General features: G+C 37.2%; 1 protein-coding gene across 1 annotated transcript; it reads right to left on the bottom strand.

The window, feature by feature from the left end:
• Positions 1-492: 492 nt before the first annotated feature.
• Positions 493-16,722, bottom strand: LOC138720251 (ADP-ribosyl cyclase/cyclic ADP-ribose hydrolase 2-like). The gene is made up of 9 exons (XM_069856304.1): positions 16,349-16,722; positions 12,440-12,569; positions 11,211-11,346; positions 10,642-10,724; positions 10,129-10,205; positions 7,099-7,191; positions 6,032-6,118; positions 5,461-5,520; positions 493-2,370 (listed from the first exon to the last, which is right to left on the bottom strand). The coding sequence occupies exons 1-9, from the start codon at positions 16,516-16,518 to the stop codon at positions 2,256-2,258; spliced, it is 951 nt and encodes a 316-aa protein (XP_069712405.1). The 5' UTR covers positions 16,519-16,722; the 3' UTR covers positions 493-2,255.
• Positions 16,723-17,018: the final 296 nt, after the last annotated feature.

Raw genomic sequence — 17,018 nt, forward strand, 5'->3', positions numbered from 1 at the left:
CACGTAAGTGTAAAATGTATAAGTAAATAGCACTATTCACACATTCTGTAGATGTAAAAATAAAAACAAAAAGGAAATATAAAAGGGACTGCCTTGCTCACAAGTTTTTGTTAATGTCTCTCCCTCCCTCCAGATGTAAAAAATGACCTTATTGTTTCTTGCTTTGCTGACAATTCTGCCCCTCCGCTTCCAAGAAGCCAGGCGCACTGGGTTTTTTTTTTCACAGATGAAAAAACAACGTTTAAACTCAGAACAACCAATCCCCACTCAGCTTGAAACTTGCTGCCTTTAATATCTCAGGAAATGTATGTATCTGAAACTTCCTCCCTTCCCCTTTTTTTGCCAGCTATAGTAGTTGCTTAGATAAAATCTTTACAGGTCTTTCCAAGCTTTTCCAGCAAGTTTGGGACACTATATTCAAACGATATGGCAAAAAAAAAAACCAAACAAACAAAAAAACGCTGCCTTAACTAATGGCTTGTTAATTGTATAATTGTATTAAGCTGTTCTCTGAATCCTGGACACACTATAATATATGCATCAGTGGGCAGGACAGCACTAGACCAAACAGCAGCTTGAATACCTATCTGTGAGCTTCATACACACTGTCTCTACAGTCTGCGGTCCAGAATGTGTCATGATGTGATTTGCTGTGGACAAATAGAAGACTGATCAAAATTTCTTGGGTTTAGGTATCTGAGATGTGTCTATTTTACAAACAGATACCTCTCTTGTTATTCCAGCAGCTGCTGCTAAGGACAGCATCAAACAAGCAATAAAAATGAGGACAATGTTGAAGGAACTAATCAAAGGACTAAAGTTTCAGCATAGGTAAGGAACAATTTTGAGGTGTAATGCAGCCCAAATTTTAAATATACTCTAACTTCTGAATTCGGTACTTTTACAAGTGCCTGAAACAGACACTAAAATCCTTCAAGCCAGAGCCTAAACCCAGCTGTGACACAGGCAAATGCATCTATATGTGTAATATAAAAAGATTTGCATCAAAACCAAATTGAAGATTATTAAATGGATGGAAGCCAGACAAAAAAGCAACAGCAACAACGTATCTTACATACTTTATCTTTCAAACATAGAACACGATATAGTTGCACCAGGGACGGAAAGAACAAAAATATACTATGGAGTCCGAAATCAGATGCACTGAGATAACAGGAACATCCTATTCCAGTTTCATTGCAACAAACTAATACAGACGCAAATAAATAATACTGAAGCTAACAGAGAACGTACAACAAAATTCTACTTAAAGTTATTTTCTAGAAGAACAACTATTTTTTTCTTTATGTGTCATCTTGGTAGCTGGATGTCTTGGGGCTTTAGAGGAGCATCTAGCTGGAACACTGAGATAACTCACTGAAGTAACTCAAGAGATTGTCAAGATGCTATCTGCTCTCTCTTCAATATATTCTGAAGCACGTTAACTGAGTTCACTGCAAGTAGGCAGATATCTGACTTGGCACATTCCTGTCTGAATTTGATATGTCATAAATCACATCATGGTGATCAGCCATCACATCATGGTGCTGCCATCACATCAGCCATCACCCATGGAGCTTTCTCGAGCTGATATTCCTGACTACTGGCTATCCAGTGGCCAGGAAACAGTCAGATGAGGAACAGCTGTACTGATGACTAAGCAAATGATAGTATGTGGTAAAATACTGTATGCAAGTATGCAAGACAGAACCTGGCTGTACAACAATTTTAAATAAGTTTGGCCGAAGTACTGGACCACTTCTGAAAATCAGTTTAATTTTTACACTGTCTCACCTATTGTATATTGCATGAAGTGAGCAACCTAAGTTCTCTCTCATCTGAATTCACGTTTCTCCTTCCCAAAATACAATAATCAGACACTTAGTTCCCAAGGCCAAATGCTAGGATTGTTTCTATGAACAAGTAAGCTGTATGGGAGACGTATGACAGGCATTGTTTCACTTTTCTTTCTGAAATATGTGAACAGGAAGAATTACTCCCAGTTTAATTACGGAGAATAAGGATAAAAGGAAATAGTAATCAATGTCTTCTATTCAAGAAAAGGCAATGAAGGCTGAAGCTTTCTAGAAGCAGTAGAATAATTTTTTATATAAAAGTAGTTGATACCTAGATAGAAGTAGGCAGGGGTTTAATATGCAGGTTCGCTGGTTCCAGAACTAGGCTAAAATTTCAGTTAGAAATTAGTTAAAGCCAAGTATATAGCCAGATAAGGCAAAAAGAGGATATGGATTAGCTTAAAATACTAAAGCAAATCTGAACAAAAATCCTACAAAAGAAACAAACATGAGCTTGTTCCAGCTGCTTCCTCTGTCTGAAGATATAGGTCCTCTTTGTGCTGCTGGCGCAGATCTAAAGAAAAGAAAACAAACAGGATGTTCACAGCACAGAGCTAAGTTAGGAATCTTTTAAATACCAGGTTTTTTTTGCCAAGGATGAAGTTTGCAGTCCAAGTGCTAAGCTAGAAGTTTCTTTATAAGAGCTCCTCACCAGATTCTCTTCGGCTGTCATGATTTTATAAATAGGATATGTGCAAAACTCCAGGAACACTCCTTCCTACCTTAAATACCTGAGCCTCCTTGTTCCTCTACATCCTTTTAATGTCTCTGGCCTTATACTTGAGATTGAATAAAGCCCTTCTAGACAGCAGTCATCTATATTTTTACAGCGTTTCATAGCAGAAAGGTATTCAGATCCATTTCTAAGTCTTCCTGACATTGTAATAATGCAAGTAATTAATATCACTATTAATAGGTTGCATCTACCTTCCTTTCTGCTTATGTCTGTAATACTTCTATGCCATCTAGTGGATATTTTTTCACTTACAAGTTTCCTTCAAACAGGGTGTCAATCTCACAAGCCAAAGACTAGATTTTGACTCATCAGGAACACAGTTCAAATCTGGAGAGGAGTTAAGAGGTGCTGTCACTATCCAATAAGTCTGAAATATATTACAGCACCTTCAAACTAACCCCCTGCTACCCTGACACAGCCTTCTCCTTTGGCGTGCTGATGTAATAGGAGCTATGGTGACAAAAAATGTCACTTGCACAACTGTGATGTTTTTGGGCTTGGGTCTGTATTCTCCAGAGGCTGAAAAACCAGCTATCAGTCTTGTGACAGCAAATAGCCATTGTGAAAGGGGATGTAATGGAGCCTGCAAGTCTAGTCTCACTATTTATTATGGAAGTATGAAAATGTAATGTGTGTATACTGAGCACACACTATGCAAAGGAAGACTTTTCTTAACAGATTCACGCTCTTAATAGCAATATCACTACTGACCAAACTGTTGCCATGTCAGTTAATGGACCATCAGAGAGCAGGGATCCAGCCATAGAGAAAACAGATCTAGAAGATAACATCAAATGATTTATATATACCTGCTTAAGGCTCTCTCTGAAAAGGCAGCTGATTTCAATGGAGATGTTCTTTATTGCAGAGAAGTGATTTGGGGAAGAGTGTTAGTATTCATTGGCCTGAAGTATTTTAGCTACTTAAATTAAAGGGAAAGGCAATGACGGCATCCAGTTTGGGAAGCTCTGCCTTGATTAGGGATAGCATCGATACAAAGTGAATCAAGACTATTACATTGCTATGCATACAGGAGGGAACAGAAGTACAAGAAGGAGAGAGGCAGGGAAACATTTTCTGAGGAGGATGATAACAGCTGAATTGCTTAGCAGTTACCCCAGAAGAGTACAAAACTGGTGCTCAGAATATGCTAGTGATTATGTTATTTTAAACACTGACGTGGATGGAAAGGAAGGGGTGGCTGCACCCCTGCTTACATACTGCAAATGCTATAGGGCAATGCTGGAGAACCGGTATGTTCATCCTTTAGGTGAAAGAAAAAGATATTAATGGTTTCCAAGAGCCTTTTCATCCATGATTTTTTTAGCTGAGGAATGTACCTACATCACAAAACTTTGATGGAAATTATTTAAAGCCAGGGAGAAGAGAAAAATCTTGTGTTACAAATTCACAATATTATATTTTTTGAACTCCTGTAAAATGCATTTTCACGAACAAAAGCCTTACCATTCCCCGACAGAACTTGGAAACCAAATTTTAATCCGCCATGCAAGTGATACCCAGTAACAAACAGTTTAACAGGCCTGGAAGCCTGTTCTATGTGTTCTACGTTCTACCTACTACCTAGATGATGTCTGGAGGTATCAGAGATATTTAAAATGCCACTGTTTTCACCATACATTTATAGGCTGGTGCTGGGATGTAATTTGGATGCAAGAATAAATGTAGTTGCATGACAAGATAACTAAAAGCTTTCAGTAACCAGCAGGAATAGAGAATACGCACTTTCACTGTAAGACTTTATTAAAAAGCGAACATAAGCTACTGAAAGTGATATACAACTCCCTCTCTGTACAGCATGAAGTACTACTGCCACACAACCAGAGGCAGGCAAACAGGAGCTACACCTCTCTGCTGCCATAACCAGGGACAGCAAATCAGTTTTCTCATACCAGAAGTTATCATTGCAGTATTACATAGGTATTAACATAAAAAAGATTCGCAGGTGCTTGAATCAGGGCAGAATGGACAGCAGGAGATACGATGTGACCAAATGTATGGATTATGCATAAAAATAAAGTAACTTGAGAACAATTTTTATGCATCTATGTATCTTGCAACTTTCCAAATTGTGAGGAAGTTTTCATATTCAGGTATTCAAGTACTTTATGTGCATCTATATATGCAACAGCATATAAATTTAGAAAGTTTGCCACAATAGAAAACAGTCATCTTTACTGTAAATTCACAGAAATACATCATAAATTAATTTAATCCTCTTTATACAATAAAGAAGAATAAGGATAGGAAGGGAAATTATTAAAACCTAGTTTGGGAGTGATGCTTGCTAATTAATGTAGCTCTGTCTTGGGTATAATCTACATTCTCTTCAGGTAACCTATTGGCCCAAGGTAAATACTTTAAAATAGAGAAATTGGGTTTGCACACAAAATGGAAGATTAAAAAAAAACTTCCTCAAAATCTGGAACTAAAACTTCCAGTAGCGGGAGAAATGTCCTTTAGATCTGTTGCCATCTGACCTACAATTTCATTATTCAGAGAAGAGTATTAATGAAAGCAATTTCAAATTTGTAACAGATTTGGCATTGGAACACTGATATTTACAATCTTCATTCATACTATCAGTGATACACAGTGTGATTGTGTAATCGATGGAACTAATTAAAATCTAATTTTGAATAGTAGGTGCTCACAGACAATTGTGCACAATTTGTAGATAGAAACTGCTTACTCAGTACACAGCAAGAAATACATTCAAGAATACTGTATATAGCATATGAATGATATATAATAGATGATAGAGGTGCAGTCTGTTGAACTGTTGGCTTCTGCATTATTCATTTGGTTGTAAAGACACTGAGGATGGAATGAACTTCTTTTACTTACGATGAAAGGGTACACTGAGCATCATCAGGATAATCCAGGCAGAGTAAGAGCATTACAGACCTGTGAAGATATCATTTTATTTAGCATCTTTCACACAGAAAACTGAGGAAAACAAATGAAAAAATGAAACAAATTCAACAGTATTATAATGTCTAATCTTCTCTTCAATTATGTTTATCATGCAATCTTCTGTGAATAAGTAGAGCTGTGAGAACCACTGTGAATAACTAGTAATTCTGCAGACATTCAACAGTGTTTTTAACTTGTTTAGATTTGCAAACTAAATAAAGATTTTACAGTGAAATGGAATATATGAAGCCGTCTTCTGTGTCTGGCATCAGTTAAGTACATTTCACTTAATTATACAATTATACAGTATGGTGTAATGTTTTGCTCAATTCACAGCCACAAAATGCTAAGTCTGAAAAATTTAACATCATCCCTCCAATATCTTAGTCTCTTACTAAAGAGACAACATTAATGACACTTAAGTATCAGAAGGTAAGAAATCAATTAAAATAGCTAAGGTGCTTCTGCAAATACACCATATTAATGAAGAATTTTCACTTACTTGTAATTGTCAGCGCAGGCAACGTCAAAACCAAGGTCTTTCAGCCTGTCTTCTAGTTTCTTTACGGTATTTTTTCCACAGGATTCTCTGTGAGGAAGGATTTTAATATTATTGCAAGTCTTTCCTGATCCAATTTCCTATCATTCAACTTGGTGGAATTAGGAAAGTCAATCCCCATAACTTTGACTCTCCTATATTCCTTAACACCTACAGAAAACAGAAAACTGGTGTACATTCCTATTTATAATGCTTCACTTCCTTACAGTTGTTTAGCATTTTATACTCAGTTTGCAAAGACTGGAAGCTTGGCTTCAGCCAGTGTAGCATTTGCAGATTCCATTCCCACCAATATTCCCACCTTCAGTATTTCACTAGACAAAGAGAAAAAGAGCTAAATAATTCTGTAAAGTAATAAATGTTTCGTTTGTAATATTCTTTGGCAGCTATTTAGGTGGTGCTAAAGTTGATACTAGCCGTCTTTACAGAACAAGTTGGCTAAAATACATTAGAATTAATCTTGTTCTTAGAAGTTTGTCCTCTGTCTTGAATACAGAACAATTGAAAAACTAAAGAAGAGAGAGAAAAAACAGAAACAACCCTAAATACAGCTTCTATGTCTAGCACTGATTTTTTAACTTGGCTATTTCATCTTCACTGGCTGTTTACCACCAAGCTATTCTGTTTAGACTGATCTATTTTGGTTTATTTATGTGGTTTCAATTAAATTAACAACAAAAGTAGATGTTTTTAAAGCCTACTTTTTAGTATTAGATTAAGTACTGAGAGAAGATGAGCCCTCTGGTGGTATTTCTCTTCTATTAGTTTTCAAAAACAGTTAAGACAGCTGAAATTACTCTAGACTGAATATTAGAATTTATTTCCGTTTTGTCTCATTCTGGTATTTCTATACTCTTCGAGAATGGCACGGTGGGCCTCCTGTGTTAGTGAAAGTATCTAAAGTATTTTTGCTTTAATTGCCAGGCAAATATAATCAAACAGAAAGCTACAGGGAAACTTTAAAGATAGGTCCAAAAAGGAGAACTTCTTTTTTGGAAGACATAACTTACAGATCTGGTCCTTCAATATTATCCACAACCCAGATGACAATTTGCGAGATTTTGTCTTTCTGTAGATTAGGTATTTCATAATCTGCAAAATAACTGTTCAAGAAACAGATTTTTAGAACTCTAAACAACAGAAAAAAAGAACTGAACTTTATCCCTTTGCATCAATCAAGGCTCCAATTCTCCTGTAGGATAAGGGCTTGCTCAATTTTACACTTACATCTTCTGCTTACAATCAGACTCAGCAGAGCAGAAGAGAGTCTGATTCACATTCTAATTGTTCTCAAATGTCAAAAGTGTTTAATCAGAAGTTTTGTTTTCATATTCTTAATCCTAGAGGTGGCCAGCTGAAAAAAAGTTACAACTTAAAAGGTGAACCAGAATGAAGTGAACTTTAAAAAAATGTAAAACCAAAATAAAACATATTTGAAACTTTGTAAAAAAAGAAATAGGTCATTCTTGGTGTTATTGCTTTTAGATACAATACAATTTTGCTTTAATTAAAAAAAATAACAACAGCCACAAGACAAATATATTTTTAGGTATAAAATGACAGCAACGGTAACATGAAGTAGTTGCCCAGGATACAGAACACCATAAGGAAGAAACTGCTAGATTTGTCCATCCCTGGCCTGGAGAATCTTCCACTTTATTGCCTTGTGTAAATTGACTTTGATGAGTATTTAAATAACAATTAAACCAAAATAATAAAATGGCAACTAAATCATAGAATCATAGAGAGGTTTGGGTTGGAAAGGATGTTAAAGATCATCTGGTTCCAACCCCCTTGCCACGAGAGGAACACCTTCCACTAGATCAGGTTGTCTGAAGCCTCATCCAACCTGGCCTTGAACAATTCCAGGGATGGGACATCCACGACTTCTCTAGGCAACCTGTTCCAGTGCCTCACCACCCACACAGTAAAAAATTACTTCCTAATATCTAATCTGAAGATCCAAAATCCAAAGGTTTATTTTAATGTCTGTAAATTGAATTTTTGGGAGAGGTACGTATTTCAAGGCCACGGATTCCTAACTGTTCCAGTAAAAAGTACTGCAATGACTTCCAACCTTTTAATTGCTCCACTCCTCTCTTCCCCTGCAAAAAGGGCTGTCTGTGCAATGAATGCTTGTTCCAAGCTTGAACTAGCTAGGTGTGTGCCCTGATGTGCCTATCATGGTTCTTCTTAAATGTCTACATCTGGGCTGCAGGGTCTCTCAGCCTCATTAAAAACTCTGAAACCCTCCAGACTAGAAGGGATGGTTAGTTGTTACCTCCTGGATGAGACCAGTGGTGGCCATGTGGCTACTGGTGCTGTGGCATGGCAGCTCTGTTGGCACCCAGCTGAAACCTGTCATAAAGCTATTTTAAACTTCTGGAGAAATGGAACATGAGGAAGTGGATACCAATAGTTCCCCTCTTTGGCCAACTGTGGTACAGTGGTGGCTAACCAGAGAGACCAGTAGCAGCCACAGTGGGTTTGCCTGTTCAAGATGTCCATGCCTGTCCTAAACACATAGTGAAAACATAACCAAAAATAATAATTCCAATTATTAATTTTCAACTCATTTGTCCATTCATGTATATGTTATTGCCAGACAAATGCAGCTTCCTCTAATATATAAAAGAATCTTTAACTAGAGGAGTCAGAAACTGTGGAGGAACAATGTACAATTGGCTTCTGTAAACTAATTTTTGAACCAACTAATATTACTAAAGAGGTCTGCCAACTGCATTCATACTGTGCGAATGAGCATTTTGCAGTGAAGTGAGAAATAAATCTTAACTGAAATGGCAACAGGTTATAAATGGGCCAGAAAATACACAGAAAACAGACGGAGTGACTGGCTTTATTTTTTTCATAGCAGGCTGTGTTCCAGTGGTGGTGATTTCATTGGTCATGACACCACCAGGCAGGCAACCCAGGGAACTGGCAGAAGGAACTAATTTATGTGTAAGAGGTTTCTGAAATAAGGAATATGTTTTAGAAATAAAGACTCTATTTGGGATTCTGGGCATTGACCTGCTGCCAGGTATTAACATCTCCAGAAGACTGGATCCCAGCTGACCACCCGACCAATCCAAGGAGACCATAAACGTCTTGATTAACTGAAAGCTTTTTGGGGGACAGAGGTAAGTAGGTAGTAGGTGTTTTTGAACAGATGGTTCTTGTTTCTCTCCTGTCTGGAGATAAAATTAACTTTTCAAAGATTATTTTTAGTCCTCAGTGAGAACGTAAGAGCAGAATCTGTTCTATGGGTTTTCTAAGGATGTATCTTTGACCAGCTGTGGACAGGATGGTTGCTGATAGAAGGAAAGATGTATTTTTCACCACAGGTAGGCAGTTGCTACAGCCACACACTCAGTAAAAGTTCTTAAGCATGTATTTTTAGAATAAATTTCAATCTAATCTTAGATGAACTTCTGCATAGCGGTATACCTTTAAATCAGGGAAAATACATCTGTCCTTAATATAAAAGGAAACTAATCCTTGCTATTGTCCTTCTCAATGAGCTTTTTGTCTTTCTTAAATTATAATGGACTTCAAGCCACCTCCCCTCTTGGTCTTGGAGAAATAGCAGGATCAAGTACTCTCACTGCAGATCTTAACAAATTTGCTCCTAGGCCTGACAGAGGCTACACTCGTTGTAATAGTGCCTTCTCCTTGGAGTTGTCCCTGAATAGAAATTTTGTAACGCTCATCTTTTTTAAGACATACACATTTTGCCACAGTATGTTGGCAGACTCAGAGGCTGCTTTCAAAATGCATTTATGCTGCTTACTACAGCAGTTTGTATAATGCAGGAGTCAAAGGGATTGTTCTCACCCATTTCATGTCAAATTCCCACAGCTGGAGACAATTAATAGTTGTCCCTACAACTCAGCAGACTGATGCAACACGCTCTTTTAGCTACACTCCCCATGCTTTGTGCAGCAGAAAACTCAAACAACTGGCTGACCCTTTTTGTCTTTTTTTTTTTTTTTTTTTTTCAGGCATCAACCCTGTACATATAAATAAGTCACTTCCCTTACCCTGGTTCTGGATAAGCTCCTCCAGCTGCAGAACCATTCAACAAGACATGTATCACCCCGGAACTGTGCTGTGCATACTGCAATACATAATAACGGTTTTTTTCAGAATTCATCATACAGATTTCTTATAAGTTTATAGTTTCTTCAGCATAGGAAGAAAGCATTTTGATATGCTGTGTTGAGTTTGATCTGTAAATAAAGAGTTTCCACCAAGGCTGTCAAATGTCCCTCAGGACCTGTACTCAGTAGACAACCAGCATGCTTATTGCGCTCAGTATATGCTTAACACGTATTAACCAAGCTAACAGACTGCTAACACATTATCTAGCTAAGGTGAAAGTTTGGTTCCTCTTGCTAAAACACTGTACCCAGTCTAAAGAAAAGTGTATTTGTAGCAGAGGAAATAATCTAGCACAACTACAGACTTAAATGTGTCTTCATCCAGCGATGTTTTCCTGAACCACCTAGGACACACTCACTAACGTACAAAGTCAGCACTAATGCACTATTTACAGTGACTGAGGCCATCCTCCAGAAAGAGTCCACTGCGTTGTTTTCGCATTCCTCCATGGTAGGGCAGGATTCATAATCCAGTCCTGTAGAAAGATGTGAGTAATGCTGTTAGAGGGACAATAATGACCATAAGAAGTGACCTTAAAAAACAATTAAACATATCCATGCTTTAATCACTGAACATATAAGCTAATCTGACATAACAGTGAAAGCTGACAGCTGTATATTTTTCTATCATTTTCCATCCTTTGCAGTTTACCCAAATGGTGACATTTTGTGGATTTGATAAGTTGGCTGAAATGGCTCTAACTTTACACCTGGGATGCAGATTGCACCATATTCTGAGGACTGAGGAGGAGGCTTATCTCCTGTGCAGCACTGTTTAGATTTCACTATATGCTCCCCCAACAGCCATGTTAAATATTCACACAAAACAGGAGAGAACGAGACAGTGCAGCTATCACTGATTCTTCATGGAGTAAGGGCAAAATGAGCTCCTCCAGAACACAACAGTCAGTCTTCACTATGATTTTACAGAGAGATGTTTAATACAGCACTCATTGTCTTACCAGCACTGTTTGCCTGGCCACACCAGTTTAGAAAATCTGCAAAGAAGCCAGTCAGAGTATCAGCCAGGGACATGTAGCGACGGCCTCTGTCAGCAAAGCTATTGACTAGCAGCTGATTATTTTCCCAGAAGAGAGACTATGTAAAGAAAGGGGAAAAAAAACAATAGAGAAGCAATGAACCATCACTTGGGTGTGGACACAACGAGATTCTGGGGTGCTGAAAAGTGTTTAAAACATGCTTTGGTGTTTCTTTCAAAATCAAGCTAATAATCAGAAATGTCTGCTATCACTTTAGAGGAACAAAAGTGTGTTGTTTTTAACAGTGGTGTAAATTCTGATCACTAGAGGCTTGAGGGGCACTCACACCATGATAGAAATAGATACAGACTTATATTAAATCTAGTTAGGCCTAGCTTTGCCTTCCTCAGCAGGCAGATTTACGGAAAGGAAGAAAAAAGGAAATACAGATATTTATAAACCAGATATATCTCACCAGAATTCTCTCACACTGCTATGCTGGCTTATGGCATGAAAAAAATAATATGTCTGGCTGTTATTTCTGTGTTTTCAATACTCTTTCATTAATCTCATGTCAGCTATGTTGAGAGGTGTATTCGTTGGTTTAGCTTGTATCATTTAGAGATAAGCAATAATTGTGCTAGAGTAAAAACTGCTTTAAAGCATAACCTTTTAGAGAAGGCCAAAGTACGCATTCTGGTGTGATATGCTAGCACGAAAAGACACGGTTTTTGCACTTTCACCATTCTCTGCTATTGGTAGCACATCAAACCCTCACTGTTTTTTAGCACGGCATCCTATCTCATTTTTGTTTGTTTAGCACATCAATGTTTAACATATCATTGCCATGAGACTTGGCTGTGAGGAGTGGAAGCAAAAGACAATAGCAGGCACAGTCTTTGCAGGCAGAGCACCTAGCTCTACCTAGAAAAGTAGAAGTTCAGGGACTACAAAAGAGCTCCTGGCATAGTAGGAAAACCAGGGGATCTTTGTAGTATGAAAACAGATAAATTACTGAGGAGTAACTGCATAAAATAAATAGAGCCAAAAACATTGAAAAATGCCATCAAGCCTGAGCCTAACTTGTAAACTACAGACAGGCCAAAAATAATGAATCATGAGTCAGCCACGGGATGACTCTTGGTCAATTTTGAACAGTGCCATGGAAAATCAGCTGGATGTCACAGGACAGTTAACATAATAATTATTACCTTGTTAGGTGGAATTGTGTGCAATGACAAGCTGATAAATCGTTCATAGTCCTCAGGTAGAATGCTGCAAGGATCCTTGCTAATAAATGCACTTTTAAATGCTTCCCATAACTCTGAACAATTCTTCTCACTGTAATCATTGAAACAAATAGCAGAATTGTTTTTTTCAATGCAGAGCAAGAAAATAATTTGTTCCCAACTTCTTCAAATTCCCAAATTAAAACCCCTAAAAGATTAAGAAACAAAACTGAAGTTAGGTGGTAAGAAACTTGCCACCCAGGAAGTGTCTTGTCTTTTTCTGACTCATAACAGCAGCAGATTAGGAAGAAGTAGCAATGAAAACCTTAAGATTTACAGTGTGGAATTAGAAATGCACAGTAACTCAACAAAAATCTTAGGAGGTACAGTATACTTGAGGTTTCTGTCCAGCATTGTAGAAATATTGAAGAAAATAGCTTTCTTTGAAATTTTCCAGATTCCAAAAGCCATTCCAATTAAAGCGTAGCCAGATATGTAAAGGTACTGCAACGTAAAATTACTCTTAAAACATCAGATTCAGAGGCAGGAGGGGTTACTAGAAAGTTTCATTGGTAGAACAATGGTTTTGACAAAGAGATGCCTTCTGTGTACATAGACCCTAGGATTATACAGCTTTACCTTGCTGGAATGAGTACAGTGACAGTAGGGGACACGGACTGTCATTGTGCAGTAGCTACAAGAGTACCGTTAGGATTCAACATTTAAAGTGCTTCTGAAGGGGAGGCCTGAAACAAGATGCTCGGCTGTGCACTTCGACAGTTTCCTTCTGACAACTCTGTCTTGGGGACAATAATCTCCTGCAGAAGGACAGGACAGGACATGTAGGGATGGATGCGTCTTATCTTTCTAGATTTGCAGGATCTCATCTGTCACAGCTCTGAGCCTGCCTGGAGTAATTAAAAAGGGCATTGTGACTTTTGCTGCTTTCACACAGTATCTTCTCCACATAAGCCGTGGCAATGTCTATGCTGGAAACACTCTGCAGAACAGAATAACGTATTTCATGTGCATATAACATTCCTACCACAAACAGGTGTGATTGCAAAGCTATAGCTTGAACAACAGTAATCACAATAAGTAAAAAAAACTTTGCCATTGAGTGTTTTGCTCATTTTATGTCATCCATAGGCAGCAGAGTTTCTGCTGGCACTTCTTGTTAGATTCTTTAAGGAACTGGTTTGTGATGCTGAATGTTGCAGAGACTTTAAAGGACCCCTTGTGATGAGCTGTGCAGCTCCTATGCAGGGAACAGCACAGATTCCCTTACGGTAATCTCTGGCCATGCTCTATAAAAAACTGATACAAAGTAAGCAAATATGGGATCTGAAAATCTTCAGTGATGCAATATGCCCCTTGATCCTTAGTTCCAATGTTTAAATAGTCTTACTTGATAAAAGGATTTGCACCTTATTTCTGATTTCAAGCTGTTAAATATTAGCTTCTAACAACGGTATATACACTTACATCTCATTCTGATAAAGAGCAGTCTGCTGTAAGCACTCATTTATTCATGCCAGTACTTGTAAACTACGATCAACTGAACCCTTCACATCTTTAATGACAGTTGAATCCAGCAGTAATTTTCTCATTAATTCACTGATTGGATTTTTTGTTAATTCATGCCTTCTCATCCATGTTTGAACAGCTTGTAAATAAAAAGGACTATTCTGCTCCGTTACTAATGTCTTAGCTGTCAAAAATAATTTTTGAAACTATAGGGTGGGGAAAACTGTAATTGAGGATGATTCCTTCCAACCTAATAGATAATAATAAGCCACATAATTTCATGCTAGTCAGTTAAAAAACGTTTTCAAAACTTCCCTTATATACTCTCAATAAAGAAATATGGGGGAAAAGCACTACAGAGAAATCTGTGTCACATAGTACACTCCTACTAGAAAATTCATAGACAATTTTCATTCAAATCTCTCACTTCTACATGACCATAACACTTAGTAAAACGCCTCTTCTAACTGCTACATTCCATATTCTGTTTTAACATAAAGGTAAGTTTTTCTTATGTTTGTATAAACATCTTTATGTTTAACTGTGTTGCAGTGTGAAGACATGGTTTGCTAGTTTCTTTTCTGTTAGCAAAGCGTTTTTAAAAAATAAATTATTCTATTTAAACCTAAATTCAGAATCTAAACCTAAATTCAGATTCAAAACCTATCCAGGTGGCTATGACTTTATAAAGGATAGCCAGGGGGCAATTAAGAAACCAACAATGAACAGAAACAGTTATAAATAATTACAATATCTGTTTTGCACCTGTATAATACAAAAGTTCTATTTTGTTTAGATTACGCTATTTGCTTATAGGCCTAAGGGAAAGGGAAAAAAGACATATAATATGAAATTAATAGTTCACCTCTTCTTTTTATAATGCCATTTTGGGCTGTAATTCAGGAAAGAATCTTATTGTCCAGCCTGGCTTTATGCTATTCTAAGTAAGAATACTTTGATGAATGTGTTCAGACTTCTCAATTTTACAATTACATTGTGAAAATGTCACAGCAACTAATAAGATCACAAAACTGTCTCAGACATGAGACATATAACATCTTTTCAAAAATATTGTATTTACATTTCTCAAAGCCCAAATCAGTTCACGATAAAGATAACACGTCCACAACAACAAACTTTTATATTCCTCATTGTAGTGTATTCTTTACTACCAGTTATGTCTCAATTCATCCATTAATGAAGTGACATCTGTGAACTCCAATAGGAACTCTACCTATCTAGACCTACTACTACTACAAGACCTACTACTACCTACCTACTGCAAGACCAGACTTCATATACCTACACAACCAGTAAACGTAAGTTTTCATAGTTTATATTATCTATTACGCTGTAGGTATGTAGAAATCTCAAAGTTTACTGGTACCTTTCACTGGGATGTGTTTATAAATTTGCCAAACATGAATTGTCCATGTGAAATTTTAGTACCATGTTATTAGGATGATTTTTTCTTTCATGGGGAACTTGAACCAAAATGCTTCTGGTAAGACTGTCAGGAAGAATCATGTTGTTTTGCCTTTGTTAAAAGCCTCAAACATGTTTTAATTCTTGTACCTTCCTGTTTTGCAGTAGGAAATGAAAAAGGGAAGGAGGTGATATTGGCTGATGTTATACAACATAATCTGACACTGTTTGAAACCACGGTTCAATGCTGCAGGAATCCAGCCATGCCCCCTCTGCAAATACATCTTCAAACTATCAGGAAAAAAAATAGCTGTAGAATAAACTAGACTGAACTCCAGATCGTACTCCTTTTTTTTTTTCCATTTTACTGAAGCCCAAACAATGTCAGAAGACAGAAAAAGTGGTCATTTTAGCACAAGGTGTGACTTGCCTCCAATTCTGTGTAATTAAGAGATAATCATAGCTCACAGATAATCATACTTCAGTAGTTGGTTTCTACATGAATTTTCAGGGGAAAAGCTAAACAGCCTGTTTCAGTTATCACTGGTTAGCTATAAAGTGAGGTGCTTTCCCTCTTATACGACCTGACTTACAAGACATGCAAAGTGAAGCTGGTCTTCCCAGGAGCACTGTTGTATTTGGTACTTCTGAAATAGCATCTCCACCATTTCTGTGCAGTGTTCTCCTTACAGAACACTCTGGCAGTAGAGGAGCAGAAATGCCAAATAAAAATTTTAAGTATTACAAATCTTGCCATAATTACAGTACTTTTATTAATACAACATCCATCTAAGCTCATTTTTGTTTCCAGACAGCTATGAAGCATGTTAACTTCAACAGGATCGCTTTCATGGCTAAGAGCAAAACTTCAGGCTTATGATGTAGTAATCATTTTGTACAGAACATAAAAAACTAATCCAGAAATAAGCAAATACTTACCCAACAGCAGGATTCACAATTCTAATATACTCGTAGCATCTTCCAAGGACAATACTTTCCAGGTTTGGTGTTGTACCTTCACCTTTCCATTTCTTTCCCTGCACTTCTGAGATGCTGTTCATAAACAGAACACAGGCAAGTAAGAGAGACAAAAGAAGGCTCTTCATCATCAATTCTTGACAACCCAAGTTCTTACAGAAAAAAAGTCCAAAAAAAGAGAAGTTAAAATATACAATCTAAATGGAAATCTGGAGGCTTAACATTGAATATTTTCAATTCTGGCTACAGGTCTGTACATAAAAGACAAAGTTATACGGAAATCTGAACCTTGCTGAGGAGTGTAATCTAACTGTTTCCTGCAGCATAGAAACACATGACTTCCTCATGCCTAACTGTTACCCACTTCAGAAAATCGAGACTTTTAAGGCCATGATATTGCCACCTGGTGATAACTGTGAAGAATTACAATATATTTCAGCAAAAGGCGAAAAAAACTCTTGACCACTTCAGTATTTACAGTGCCTTCGGTTTGCTTAATACCCAGTGCCATGTTACACCTTCCTAAATCATCTCAAGGGCTTGCAAGCAACTTGTTTTAAATGAGTTTCTTTTCATTTTAAAAGGGCTACACTTTTGGCACATATTTTTCTAAGGCTTGGAAAAAATTCCT

The sequence above is a fragment of the Phaenicophaeus curvirostris genome, chromosome 4, assembly GCF_032191515.1.
Source record: "Phaenicophaeus curvirostris isolate KB17595 chromosome 4, BPBGC_Pcur_1.0, whole genome shotgun sequence".
In the NCBI taxonomy this organism is placed as follows: Eukaryota; Metazoa; Chordata; class Aves; order Cuculiformes; family Cuculidae; genus Phaenicophaeus; species Phaenicophaeus curvirostris.